The 15,107-nt window shown below is 43.5% G+C and overlaps 1 protein-coding gene across 2 annotated transcripts in view; it reads left to right on the top strand.

The window, feature by feature from the left end:
- VAV1 (vav guanine nucleotide exchange factor 1) overlaps positions 1 to 10,503 on the top strand; it is a 55,885-nt gene extending 45,382 nt beyond the window's left edge. The window contains exons 23-27 of one of the 2 annotated variants that reach the window (XM_036847413.1): positions 3,119 to 3,235; positions 4,710 to 4,797; positions 6,737 to 6,851; positions 8,171 to 8,319; positions 10,150 to 10,503. In XM_036847413.1, the coding sequence (XP_036703308.1) occupies positions 3,119 to 3,235; positions 4,710 to 4,797; positions 6,737 to 6,851; positions 8,171 to 8,319; positions 10,150 to 10,203 (523 nt within the window). In that variant the 3' untranslated portion in view covers positions 10,204 to 10,503. Of the gene's footprint in view, positions 1 to 3,118; positions 3,236 to 4,709; positions 4,798 to 6,736; positions 6,852 to 8,167; positions 8,320 to 10,149 lie in introns of both variants that reach the window. The other variant, XM_036847412.1, reaches the window with a different exon arrangement.
- The last annotated feature ends 4,604 nt before the right edge of the window (positions 10,504 to 15,107 follow it).

The raw sequence follows: 15,107 nt of genomic DNA, 5'->3' as shown, positions 1-15,107 counted from the left end.
AAAGGAGGAAACCGAGGCTCAGAGAGGACAAGTGATTTGTTCAGTATCACAGAGTGAGGAAGTGAAGGAGGTCGGATTCGAACCCAAGCTTGCCTGACTCCAAAGCCTGACCTTATTACACAAAGGGCATAATAACACACCCGTGTCGTGAATGCCTACCATGTATGAGGTGCACCAACTGCATTATTGCCATTTGTCGAAAATGTCCCTCTGTGATGGGCAGTTTTATCTCCTCTTTTCAGAAAAGGAAATTGGGGCTCAAAGTAGCAAACTCAGTTCCCGAGGTCACAGAGCAACTAGGTGGCAGAGCCAGGATTTAAACCGTGGTCCCCTGAGGCTGTGCTCACTCTGCCCCTGCCCTGCCAGATGTTGTCACCAGGTCACCAGGGCCGGAACTGGATTGAGGAGAGTGAGACCCTGATTTTGGGTGCAACATTTAAGGGGGTGCCAAAAAACTCGGGCATCGAGATCCATACTATTTTAATGCAATATTTAAAAAAATCGAAAGCAAGGCAAAAAAATCCGTGATGACCAAAATACCAAAACTGTAAATAAAGACAGGATATGATAGGGCTGGGAGTAGGGAAAGGTGAATTGTGGTGAATCAGGCAACTGCAGAGTCAGATCTTGTCCTTATTTAAAATTTTGACATTTTGCTCATCACAGATTTTTTTTGAATTTATTTTTAAAATTGAGGTGAAATTTACATGACGTAAGATTAACCGAAGTGCCATTTATGTTAATATTTACGTTTATATTACATATTCACATTTATAGATCATATAATTATGTATTATATAAAATTAATACATATTATGTTATATATTTATAGCATATATTTGTATTCATATTTATATATTATCTATATTATATATTATGTATAATTAACATACATTATTTATGTTATATTCACACTTATAAATATAGTCCTATTCACACTTACATGTTATCTGTAATTATATAGTATATAATTAATATATATTGTTACATATTTACATTTATAGCATAAACATATTTGTATTCATATATGATAAATAATTCATATTTTATATCATAAATGTATTGTCTATAGTTCGTATATATTTAAATTTATGGCACAAATGTATTCATATTCCCACATATATTATCTATAATTATATAGTATATGATTAATATATATGTTATGTATTTACATTTATAGCATAAACACATTCATATTCATATTTATATATTATTTATAATTGTGTTATCTATAGTTATATTTTTTATGTTTATATTTAAATTTATGCCATAAATATATTCATGTCCACATTGATATATTATATATAATTATATATTATCTATAATTAATATATGTTATTTATGTTATATATTTACATTTACAGCATAAAATATTCATAGTCACATCTTTATTTATTTTTCACATCTATTGGGCTGGCCAAAAAATTCGTTCAGGTTTTTCCATATGGAAAGACCCGAACGAACTTTTTGGCCAGCCCAATATATTTAATGGCATTTAGTATTCACATTCACAATGGTGTGCAAGCAGCACCTCTGTCTAGCTCCAAAACATTTTCATCACCCCCCAAAAAGAAACCCCATCACCTTAACAATCACCCCCATCCCCTTCCCCCAGCCCTTGACAATCACTAATGTACTTTCTGTCTCTATGGATTTGCCTGTTCTGGATGTTTCATATACATGGAATCATACAGTACATGCCCTTATGTGACTGGCTTCTCTCAGCATCATGTTTCCAAGGTTCATCCACATTGTAGAATATATCAGTACTTCATTCCTTTTACGGATGTTTTTGCACTTTAAAAATACTGCATTAAAATACTACTTATTTTACTTGTTATTATTTATCTTGATGCCTGAGTTTTTTGGCTTGACCTTTAAATTTTGTTCCTGAGGCTATGTCTCACTCTCCTCACCCTATTTCCGTCCTGGTGACCACAGAGATGGACAGACAGTGGACGCTCAGTAAATACCTGTCCAGGCATGCCAAATTCCAAGTCAAAGAAAGAAAACCCAACAACTTTTTCTATACTCACACTCTCAACAGTTCTAAAACCAAATGTGTGGGATTTTCTTCCTACATCAAACGATTCTCCAATTCTCCAGACACCGGCTTGGGTGTCCTACAGTTCAATTCAATTCTGACACTGTTTGTCTGGAGTTCGCATCAGATCCCACAGATTGAGGGCTCAGTCCCACGAGACAATCCCCCACTTCAGATGCCAATCACAAGCTGAGGCCACCCCTACTTCTGACCCATCGGCTATAAATGGGGGGTTCCCACAACCCCCTCCTTGGGTTTGGTAATTTGCTAACACAAACTCACAGAACTTGGAGAGACAGTTTCCTTACTAGATTACCAGTTTATTATAAAAGGATTCAACTCAGGAACAGTCAGATCAGGAACAGTCAGATGGAAGAGATGCACAAGGCAAGGTATGGGGAAAGGGGGCGGAGCTTCCACGCCCTCTCTGGGCTTGCACCCTCCCGGTACCTCCGTGTGTTCACCAACCTGTAGTCTCTCCAAAACCATTTGGTTGGGGTTTGGTTGAGGCATCATTACGTGGGCAAGATTGGTTAAATCATTGGCCATTAGTGATGAACTCAACCTCCAGCCCCTCTTCTCTCCCCATATGGAGGGTGAGGCTGAAAGTTCCAACCCTCTAACCACGTGGTTGTTTCTTCTGACCACCAGCCCCCATCCTGAGGCTATCAAAGAGCCCCCAATCATCTCATTAGCATACAAAAAAGACACTTATCACTTCGGAGATTCCGAAGGTTTTAGGAGTTACGTGCCAGGAAAGGGTGGGAGGCACAGAAACCAAATATATATTTCTTATTGTGTCACACTGAGACACAGTCACACCCAAAGGACTGAGTTGTCTCCTGCAATCCAGGGGTGAAATCTTGGGTGTGACTTACAGATATCTAACGGCCACTGCCCACTTCGGGACTCTGGCTACTGCCTCCCCCAAAGTTTACCTTGGTGTCTAAGGGTGCCGCTAGACCCAGGCTGTCATTAACTTAAAAAGAAATCACAGGGGTTGGGGGGGAAAAGCAGCCTCAATAGGGTAACATAGGGGCTGTGTGGACCTTTCTCCCTGGTGCATCTTGACAGGTACGCGGGCCCCATGGAGCGAGCCGCGGCAGAAAGCATCCTCACCAACCGCTCCGATGGGACGTTTTTGGTGCGACAGAGGGTGAAAGATGCTGCAGAATTTGCCATCAGCATTAAGTAATTCCTCCTTTCCTGACCTATCTCCCCTTGTGACCTGGGCACTGCAGGTGCTTAGGAAGAAGGAAATGTACAGTCACGATAGTTATCTTTTATTGAGCTCCTGCAGGGTCCTAGGTGTCTTTAATCTTTCTTATTTCTGTTACTTGACTGGCAACCCACGGGAAAGAGATACGCCTCTTAAGCGAGGCTCCAGGAGGCATTTAGCATACTCTAGGAAGAGGCAGAAATGCAATCTGGACCCAAGTCTTGCAGACCCTGGCTTTCCTGCCTTACTGTTTGTTGGGTGCAGCTTCTTGCTTGTGGTGACTTGTTTCCTTGTTGGTTTTGTCATTGGGTCTTGTGATTTTAAGTGGGGCTTTCCCTGTGGGTATCTTTGCAGCCTGGGTCCCCAGAGATTTTGCATTTGCTTCTGTTGGGAATCACCAACAAGTTAATTTCTTTTTCAGGTTAAAATATTCTTGGTTAATTCGTTAGTTTCCCAGACTACACAGGTGGTTTAAGTACAAATGCTAAACCCGTAAGAGGGTAGGACTGAGGTTATGAATTCTCAAGGGTGACTTTTCTGTTTTGGGTCTGAGACAAACAGGCTTTCACATGGTCCCTTCTGTGCTCATGGGTGGGTTTTTCTAGACCACCTCTTTTCCTGAGGATGTAGCTTTTTGACAGTCCACCCTTATGGAGTGTGGGTGGGTCTCAGTGCCAACTCTCTACCCAACAGGGACCCAGTAACTTATCTCATGTTTCTATGTGATTAAGACACATGCTCCTCGGGAATTTCCTGGCCGTCCAGTGGTTAGGACTCTGTGCTTCTCCTGCTGGGGGCCCGGGTTCGATCCCTGGTTGGGGAACTAAGATTCCCCAAGCTGAGTAGCGTGGCCAAAAAAAAAAAAAAGAGTAAAAAGACATATACTTTTAAGTTTCATCCTCATTTTTGGCCTCTGGGGATTTCCCTTACTTTTTTGAGAGCTCAGCATTTTTTTCACGGCATTTCTAGGGGATTTTTGAGTAGGAGATTTTTTTCGGTTATCTAGTTCTTCATATTGGCAGAACCACTTCTGTCAATTCATGCCTTTTCCTGGTCCTTACTAGTCTGTGGTCCTCCATATTGGTGGAAATGGATCCCTTCTCGCACATCCTTTAGATTCTATGGTCATTCATATTGGTGGAAGTGGAGATTTCATCCTATCTACTCTACAACAGTGCTTTCTTTATAAGGTATTTTTGACTTCTCAACAACCCTGTGGGTCAAGGAAGATGATTCCTATTATATGGAGGAAGAAATTAAGGTTTAGAGCAGCAAAGGCTCCAGGGAAGGGATTCTGTTGGGCTCCAGTGGTCGCCCCCTCCCTGAAGTAGCCAAGAACGCTTCTTCCATGGTTGGGGAGCATGGGGCTGAGACTCGACAGGAGATGGGCCTGAATTCCCAGACTCAGGACCCAGTGACCATCTCGCTCTCTTTCCCTGCTTCCAGGTATAATGTTGAGGTCAAGCATATTAAAATCATGACAGCAGAAGGACTGTACCGGATTACAGAGAAGAAGGCTTTCCGGGGGCTTATGGTAAGGGCCAATGTATCCCTAACCCCAGCCTTCCAGAATCTAGGTAGGACCCTCTCTGAAGCTTCACCTTGGGACCCCCTTTCCTACATTCAGAACAGCCCTTCCAAGAGGCACTATGGAGCAACTGGCTTTAAACTCATTTTCCTAATCATCAACACTGAGAATAATAATAATAACAACAACAACAGTAGCAGCAGTGAACATTTACAAAGCACTTACTGAGTGCCAAACATATTATAGATAGGACTGCACTTCATCCCCTCAACTCACTCTCTGAGTTCCCATTTCACACATGGGGGAAACTGAGATTTAGTCCTCATCTGGTATCACAGAATGGCAGAGCCCCTATTTTTGTCAGATGTCAAGATTTAGCTCTGCCTAATCTGCTTAATGACCATTTCACAGAGAATCCAAATGCCTTTCAAGTGTTTTTGCTTCTATTTGGTGCCCTGTAATTTTGGGCTGTCTTTTAGACATCTTAAGCCCATTGGTTTAAGGCACATGGATCCTACCCATGGTCTGTGGATGCTTGAGGATCCTTTGAATCCTCTGAAAGAAAATCCAGAATTTTGCATGTATCTGCATTTTTTTTGAAGGAAGGTATCTCAAATTTCACTTGAGCCTCAAATGGATCTTTGACTGCCCAAAAGGTTAGGGACTGTTCACTCATTCCACAAATCTATTTTGCCCCCAAACTTTTTACTCTTAAAAATTTGCCTCCCCCCATTTTTATTTCTGAAAAATTACTGAAATGTTGCTGGAATAGTGTCATGGATATCTGTGGACCTTTCACCTGGATTTACTGATTGCTAATATTCTTCCTCTTTTGCTTTCTCTCTCTCCCTCTCTCTCTCTGCACACACACTCACACATTTATTCTGCACTATTTAGGAGTAATTTGCAGACATCATGATCCTTCCTATAAGTACTTTAGCATGACTATCAAAGAGCCGAGACATTCTCTTGCCTCACTACTGTATCATTATCACAGTCAGGAAGTTGAACATTGATACAAAATTATTATTATAATACACAGCCCATTTTCCAAGCTCCCTGATTGCCCGAATTATGTCTTTTATAACCTTTTCCCCCTAGGATATAATCAGGGGAATCACACATTCCTTTCATCTCCTCAGTGTCTCTTTTAATTTGCGATAGTTCCCCAGTCTTTTATTTATTTCTTTGGTCTTTCAAGACTTTGGAACTTTTGAAGTCTAGAACTCCAAACCATAAGACATTTTGTTTTGCAGAATGTTAATGTTGACTTGCCTGTTTCCCCACTATTAGAATCAGGTTGAGCGTTTGTGGAAGAAATATTCATAAACGCAACACATCTGGGACTTGAATTCAGATCAGTTTATTATAGAGGCCAGCTCTTAGCTGCTACACTCTATTGCCTGTCCTGGGACTGAATTCTGAACCTGCCCTCTTCCAGCTGTGGGACCCTGCACGAGCCTTCTCTGTGACTCAGTTTCTCCATTTATAAAATAGGGGGCTCATCAATGTTTTCACCTCCCATGATTATTAGGAGGTTTTGATGTGTGGTTGCACACTGACCAGCACACAGTAGGTACTTAGTAAACAGCATTTATTATTAATACAATTATTTGTAAAAGATAGTGCTCTTGACACCCATGGAGGGTTGGTTTTGGTGAGCTGGTCATCAGGCAAGTTGATTATTTGGTAAATTTATCATGCAACGAACTGGCTGTTAGGAGAACTGTCTTGAGACAATGTGATTTCTTCACCATAAAATGGTTCCGGCTGACCAGGAAGAGAGTGAGCTCCCCATCATGGGGAGCATTCAAGGCGTCTTTTGCCAGGGAGGCCAGAAGGAGGACCTGTTTCACATGAGGCGTTGGATGTGGCTCCTTCCATCTGTGTCCCCATCGTGGGCTGGCCCTCTGGGAGAGCATCTGTCCTGCTGTTTTCTTTGCAGGAGCTGGTAGAATTCTACCAACAGAATTCTCTGAAGGATTGCTTCAAGTCACTGGACACCACCCTGCAGTTCCCTTTCAAGGAGCCTGAGAGGAGAGCCATCAGCAAACCACCAGGTAGGCTGTCTCCAGTTGGGGGCCTGCTGTGCCAGCTCCTTCCCATTGTGGAGGGAAAGTTTGGGGATGCAGTGGACATTCCTTCCTGTGGGCATGGAAAAGTCCTATCTGTGAAACAGCTTGAACTAATTCCCACTTCCAGTTTGTCCCTTTGCTCTTGAGAGATTTGCATATCCATTTACTTGGATGAAAGGGTTTACTTTCATATTTGGGAAGACGAAGACACTAGGAACCAGAAGGGTCCTCACCTACACATTTTAAGCCTTTATTTTTGTATCAATATCAGGCATTAATTAGTATCAATAACCTTCTCCCACAGAAAGGCAAGACCTTTCGTACACTCTTTCTTCCCTTTTCCTTTGTATCTCTTACTCACCTGGTTTGTTGAAGTTATTTGGAATGTAGGCTACGGTTTGCTATGAGTGAAAACAATCATGCCTTATATTTTAGGAACTTTTTCTTCACCATTGCATTTCACTTTGCAAATTCAATATCGAGAATTATTTAGACTGTCTTTATTTCTTGTTTTCTGTGGTTTTCTTTATTTTTAAAATTTCTTATTCTGATTCAAATTTTATTTTTCTGGAGTGCATTTTGGAGTACGTTTTTCAGAAAAGTCGCCTGGGTGGTGGAGTTTCTGAATTCTTACATGTCCAAAAAATTTTTAGAAAGGGATTTTAAAATTAATTATTGTTAAAATGTTTACCAATAAAAGAACAATTCACCACTTAAAAAGTTATATTTTTGAAAAAGCAACACCAGCATAACATTAGGACACTGAGACCAAAATTATCCCTATTCTCATCACCCAATCAAATAAATGTTTCTGTCTGCAAGTTACTTATTCATCCTGGTGAATATTTGGATGTCCAATCTTAGCATATTTGCAGAAATACTACAAATTAATTTTATAGTCTACAATATCACTTAATATTGTACTTTGGAAAGTTTTTCCCTTTCTTATCTTTCTCCCTCTCTTTTTCAACCCTTGGACTTCTTTAGTATAATTAATATTATCTAGAATGAGAACTTCCACATCTTTCTTCTGTTTCTTTCACTATGAATATATACGTAACATTTAAAAGATCATAACTGGTATTATTTTCTAAATTTGGATGCTGGTTGGGCTAGAGGGCTGATTCTGAGAAGACAGCTGTGTACTCTCAGAACACAGGGCACCCAACACTCAGCGGAAAGAAGCATTGAGGGGCCCTTCTTCATCCTGGTCTATTGGAGCATTGTCCTTCCACTTCCCCCAGACGGTAGGTGTGTGTCTGCTCCAGGGCCCTTTCCCACTTCTGCTCTCTCCCACACAGCAGGGAGCACCAAGTATTTTGGCACAGCCAAAGCCCGCTATGACTTCTGCGCCCGGGACCGATCGGAGCTGTCTCTCAAAGAGGGTGACATCATCAAGATCCTTAACAAGAAGGGGCAGCAGGGCTGGTGGCGAGGGGAGATCTATGGCCGGGTGAGTTGGGGCGGAGTTTGGCAGCCCCAGGGAAGGGGTGTGGGGTGAGCTGGCTCTAGTGAAGCTCTACGGAATGATGGAGTGGAGTGAGTGGGCAGGGGCTCATGTGAAGGGCTTCCCTGGTAGGAACGGATGAAGGGACAGAGATTTTATTTATGCACCTTGCATTTATTTATTGAGCATCTACTATGTGTCGGGCATTTAGCTGGGTGCCAAGGAGACAAAAATGAGCACAGTACAATCACTGCCCTCCTGAAACTCATAGTTTGGTGAGAAGCACAGACCTGTAACCATGCAGTTACAACAGTGAGTGGTTGAGATTGAGATGGGGAATCATAAGGCACCTTGGGAGCCCCCAAGGAACCCCCAGCTCATCCTGGGAGCAGGTCAGGATGCCTTCTGAGAGACCAAGCTGATCACTGAGGGATGAGTTAAGTCAGCCAGGTCATGGGTGGTGGGAGGTGTGGGAAAGTATTCCAGAAGAAGCAGCACGTGCAAAGGCCCTGGGGTGAGAGAGTGATTGGCATGTTTGGGGAACACGAAGGGAGGGATTTTTCTATCTTGTTTGCTGCAGTATCACCAGTGCCTGGAACAGTGATTGTCACATAGTATGTCAATCAATATTTATTGAATGCATGAAAAGGCAGAACTGAGACCAACTGCTTTTGCCTTTTGTGATCTTTTGTCTGCCTGAATTTGGACTTTCAGGAGGGAACTCACATTTTCTCAAAAAAGTTTCTGTCTGGTTCTTATTTTTGTCTCACAAGGCAGAGAGTATTCTTTATTTCATCTGCTGATGAATTCCTAGCCTCTAGAATACTGCCTTGATTGTATTGGTTTCTCAAAAAATATTTGTTGAATGAAGATAAAGACACTGGTTAGAAGCTTCAATTCCACCAGAGGGAAACATGTGAAAAGTGACCTAGATAATTGCTTAGGTGAACAGTTTTAGGAACCTTGGAGGGTAAATTTAGTGTGTGGTAGAGAACAGTTAGGGCTTGAGGGGGGATTTTGGGATGTTTAGGAAGGTTTGGGCTGTAAAGAATTCATCCATCCATCCATCCATCCATCCATTCATCCTTTATTTCATCCATCCATCCTTTATTCCATCCATCCATCATTCCATCCATCCACCCACCCATCCATCCATCATTCCATCCATCCATCCATCCATCCATCCATCCATCCATCCATCCATCATTCCATCCACCCACCCATCCATCCATCATTCCATCCATCTTTTTTTTTAACATCTTTATTGGAGTATAATTGCTTTACAATGGTGTGTTAGTTTCTGCTTTATAACAAAGTGAATCAGCTATACATATACATATATCCCCATATCTCCTCCCTCTTGCATCATCCATCCATATTTTCAACAAATATTTATAAGTATCTGCTGTGTGCCAGGAACTATTCTAGGCTTTTGGAACTCAGTGATGAATAAGACAGACAAAAATCCCTGGCCTGTTGTAGTGAAGGGAGGGGAAACAGACAAGAAGCCCATAAATAAGTAACATAAATAATCAATTAGATGGTGAAAAGTGTTATGGAAAAGCAGGAAGTGGGGATAAGGACAGTTGGGGTGGATGGCGTTTGCAATTTTAAATAGGATGGTTAGGAAGCCCTTACTGATAAGGTGACATGTAAGTAAAGGACTGTAGGAGGTGGGAGTGGTCAGCCGAGGGTGTATCTAGGGGAGGTACTTTCTGGGGTAGAAGGTATGGCAGGTGCAAAGGCCCTGAGGTAGGAGGGAACCTTCCTGGTGTGTCGAGGAACAGTGGGAGAACTTGCAGAGGCTGCCCTGACCACTTCCCTGTCTCTTTCCAGGTTGGCTGGTTCCCCTCCAACTATGTGGAAGAGGATTATTCTGAGTACTGCTGAGCTTTGGCACATTGGCAGAGAGATGAGAGACTCTAGGCTCTGAGCCTGGGATGAACAGGCAGTGAGGCTAGGGGCTGTGATAGGTCCTGGCGGGCTGAGAGTCCCTGATGGACTGTGGAGGGCTAGCGTCCAGCTGGCAGGGCTCCTGGGATGATGCCCTGCCATGGTTAATTTATAATACACTGATTTCCTCTTGGGTCCCCTTGAGAAGGCAGGGCTCAAGTCAACCGCTTTTAATAAAATGATGAATGGATGGACTTGCGTCAGACCTGGGAACGGAAAGATGGGAAAGGGCACTGGGACACAGACAAAAGCGCCCTCACTAATTCCTGCTTTCCAGCTCTCTCACCTTTCTCTGCCATTTAAAAGAAAACCTGAAATATGAAATGGGACCCCCACGTGGCAGGAAAGAATTTTACGCTCACAGATTCCAGATCACAAAAATGTAACTCTCATTTTTTTTTTTTCTGTAATAGGACATAATTACTATTTGGAGCCTCTCCAGTTCTGCTAAGTGGTAAAAACTTCATCTCAGTTGAATCTGGGTATCCTGAGTCAATTCTCTCCAAGGTCATGTTTCAATTCCAGGGGCTTTGGCACTGGAGTGTTGGAAAGGCTGCTGGTTCTTGGTGGTAATCTTCCATCACTGCCTCCTGCTGAGACGTAATTGCTTCTGTTTCATCTTTGGTGCCTCTGCATTTTCCACATCCCTCTTGGCTCATGCAGCACATCTGGCTGTTTCTCCGTAAATGCTGAGTGGAAAGACTCTACATCCTGGTTTCCCCGGGACAGTCCTGGCTATTGCTCTAGTGTAGTTATTAACCACGATCCTTTTCATTCTCCAAAGTGTCCTGGTTTGGATGATAAATTATACAGTCACTGTCTTAGGTTGAGCTGCTCCAGAAGCAGAGCCTGAGACAAGGATTTGGGGGTGCAAAATCTATCTGGGAGGTGACCCAAGGAAGCAGCTGGGATGGAGCAGGGAAGAGAGATGGGAAGGGGAGGGAGACACAGGGAGCACGGATGAGGTGACAGCTTTGGGCAATGGGGGCTCCTCCTTATTCAGGACCTCTGGAAGTCAGTATAGAACGAGGCTTGGAGTTGAGAGGCAAGGGAGCTGGGGTATTTATCCACCAACTTCCATTCGTCATTGCTTGAGAGCTGTTTGTATGTAGGCAGTACATTCTCTGGTGGCCAGAGAACCACAGGCATATTTGGAGCCACTGACCTGTAGGGACCTTGTCAGTACTGGGGCGCTATGGGTGGGATGCTGAGAGGGTCTGCACAGTCTTTTGCAGCCATCCCTACCCAATGGATGCTGTCATATGCAGGGTGTGGGAAAACCCCGTAGAGCCTGCTCTATCCTGGGGTCCAGGGGGCTCCAGGGAAACTTTGGTCCTCATCTGATATCACAGAATGGCAGAGCCCCTATTTTTGTCAGACTTCAAGACTTAGCTCTGCTTAATCTGATTAATGGCCATTTCATGGAGAATCCAAATGCCTTTCCAGTGTTTTTGCTTCTGTTTGGTGCCCTGTAATTTTGGGCTATCTTTTAGACATCTTGAATCCATTGGTCTAAGGCACATGAATCCTACCAGTGGTCTGTGGATCCTTGAGGAGCTTTGAATCCTCTGCAAGAAAATCCAGAATTTGCATATATCTGCATTTTTTTGGGAGGACGATGTCTCAAATTTCACTTGATCCTGAAGCTGTTTAGACTGGGGTTGGGCTAATAGGATATAGGGATACATCTCTGGACCTGTCTCTGAGTTTAACACTCTTTCCCACCCAACTCCTCCCATCCACACTGGGAAACCATGATCTATTTTGTTGCAGGAAAAGTTGACTCAGCCTGAATGCTCTTCTGCATCTATAGCCAGACTTTCTTTTTACTTAATAGAATTTATTATTTTTAAAAATTGTGGCAGAACACACATAACATCAAATTTACCATCCTAACCTGTTTTACCTGTACGGTTCAGTAATGGGAAGAATATTATACTGTTGTGCAATCAATCTCCAGAAATTGTCATCTTGCAAAAGGGAAACCGTCCCCATTGAGCGATGACTTCCCTTTTCCCTCTCCCACTGTCCCCTGGCAACCACTTTGGCCAGACTTTTATCTAGAGCCCTTGAGGGCTTAGATGTTGGGGGCTCCAAAGCCAAGAATCAGCATCTTTAATTAGGCTTTTGAAGTTCGAAAGCCAGGAAGGTGCTTCTTTGGTAAATCTCCTGCAGGAATAACTCTTAGGAGAAAAAAAATGATGGTGGCCAAGGCTGAGGAGGGGCCATGGGCAATATATTAATTTGATGGAAAATAGTTAATACTTGTGAATATTACTCCACCCCCCCTGATGATGGAGGCAGCCCCCGTGTTGAACATTCAACGTTGCCTGGTACCACGATAGTAAGCTCTTCACAGACGTTATCTAATATAATCTCACAACCAGCTTCGTGGGCAGTTGAGCATCTTGGCCAAGGTTCCAGGAGGATTCTAAGGTCATCTCTGCCCTTACAAAGTTAGCTGTCACATGTTGGAAAAGTGACTTCACCTTTCTGAACCAGAGAAAGATAAATCACTTGTTTGAGAGCATAGTTAGTTTGTGTCTAAGTGTAAAGCCGCCTTCTTCACCTTCTTTTTTTTTTTTAGTTAATTAATTAATTTATTTTTGGTTGTGTTGGGTCTTCGTTTCTGTGCGAGGGCTTTCTCTAGTTGCGGCAAGCGGGGGCCGCTCTTCATCGCGGTGCGCAGGCCTCTCACTATCGCGGCCTCTCTTGTTGCGGAGCACAGGCTCCAGACGCGCAGGCTCAGTAATTGTGGCTCACGGGCTTAGTTGCTCCGCGGCATGTGGGATCTTCCCAGACCAGGGCTCGGACCCGTGTCCCCTGCATTAGCAGGCAGATTCTCAACCACTGCGCCACCAGGGAAGCCCCTCTTCACCTTCTTAACCATCGTTCCAGTAGCTGGTGGGGACCTAATCATTTCCTAGTTCTCTCCCCAACCGCAGGTAAGCCAGTGCCCAGACAGCACCTGTGCACACCTGGCCAGGTGTAGGATCCAGACTCCAGAGTCTGGTGTGACGTGTGCTCCGCGTTTGAAGGGCTGTGAAGCTGGAAAGAGGGTATTGGAGAGGGAATGGAGTTCCAAGGCTCAGGGATTATGGGGAGGGGCTTCTGCCCTCCCCCCCAACTCCTCCTGAGCCACGCCATGAATTTACCGAAGGTGGCTACCTGGGTTGTGTAATTCAGTGGTGCCAATGAGGTTGAGGTCATGGACTTATTCTTGGAGGTCTTGAATCACTGTCCTCCAGCCCCAGGCTGAACTTTGAACTTGAGTTCTAACCCTGGTCTTGGGGGTCTTCGGTTGGGTCTTTAAGCCCCAGCACAACACGACCTGTATCAGTCACCTTGGGCTGAGTATTGCTGCTGTAACAAATGACTCCCCATCTCAACATCTCACAAACAACTCCTTCACGCATTGGCCTCAACTCTGCTGAAGAAGAAGTTTCTGGAAGGAGACGGTACTGCAGGAATCACACTGTTGGAGCCCTCCAGCCTTGGGATGTGTCAGGCTTGTGGCAGAAGGAAAAGAGAGATGGCAGGACCACTCAGTGGTTCCTAATGTTTCTTCTTGGGGATGACAAGAAGACATTTCATTGGCCAGAGCAAGTCGTATGGCCCAGAGTAACATCAGTAGAGCAGGAAGGTTTACTCCTCTTCCAGGGAGAGGCAGTGAATACTTGGAACAAAACCAGAACCTGCCAGAGAGCCCATTCTATCATTCATTCATTCATTGATTCATTTACTCACTTTATTTATTTATTTGGCTGTGTTGGGTCTTAGTTGCGGCACACGGGATCTTTGTTGTGGCATGCAGGATCTTTTGTTGTGGCACGTGAACTTCTCTCTAGTTGTGGCACGTGGGCTTAGTTGCTCCATGGCATGTGGAATCTTAGTTCCCCAACTAAGGATCAAACTCACGTCCCCTGCATTGGAAGGGGGATTCTTAACCACTGGACCACCAGGGAAGTCCCCTCACTCACTTTTGTGACAAGGAGTTAGTGACACTGGCAGTTATGGGTTGACTGTGTCCCCACAAATTTGTATGTTGAAGTCCTAACCTTCCCAGGACCTCAGAATGTGACTGTATTTGGAGATGGGTTCTTTAAAGAGGTAATTGAGTTAAAATGAGGTCGAGGTCGTTAGGATAGACCCTAATCAAATGTGACTGGTGTCCTTCTAAGAATTGGGATGCACCATCAACAGATGAATGGATAAAGAAGATGTGTGTGTGTGTATCACACACACACACAATGGAATACTACTCAGCCATAAAAAATAAAATAAAGCCATTTGCAGCAACATGGATGGACCTAGAGATTATCATACTAAGTGAAGTAAGTCAGAAAAAGGCATATACTGTACGATATCACTTATATGTGGAACGTAAAAAATTATACAGATGAATTTATTCACAAAACAAACAGACTCACAGACATAGAAGACAAACTTATGGTTGCCAAAGGGGAAAGCATGGGGGGCGGGGATGATTTGGGAGTATGGGATTAACAGATACGAACTACTTTATATAAAATAGACAATCAAGTCCTACTGTATAGCACAGGGAACTATATTCAATATCCTGTAATAAACCATAATGGAAAAGTATATATATATATGTATAACTGAATCACTTTGCTGTACACCTGAAACTAACACAATATTGTAAATCAGCTATACTTCAATTAAAAAAAAGAAAAACGGGAGAAATTTCGGGGAATGTGCAAATGAGCATTAACTCTGCAAACTGCCAGGAGTTCACTCTGCTTAGAGGGGGAGGGAGAGAGTGAGGGTCTGGAGAAGTGGTTGGACCTGCTTTCTTATGTGCCCCCAGAGGGACCCGG

The sequence above is a fragment of the Balaenoptera musculus genome, chromosome 3 (assembly GCF_009873245.2).
Source record: "Balaenoptera musculus isolate JJ_BM4_2016_0621 chromosome 3, mBalMus1.pri.v3, whole genome shotgun sequence".
Lineage (NCBI taxonomy): Eukaryota > Metazoa > Chordata > Mammalia > Artiodactyla > Balaenopteridae > Balaenoptera > Balaenoptera musculus.
This window is presented reverse-complemented; position numbering and strand designations above follow the sequence as displayed.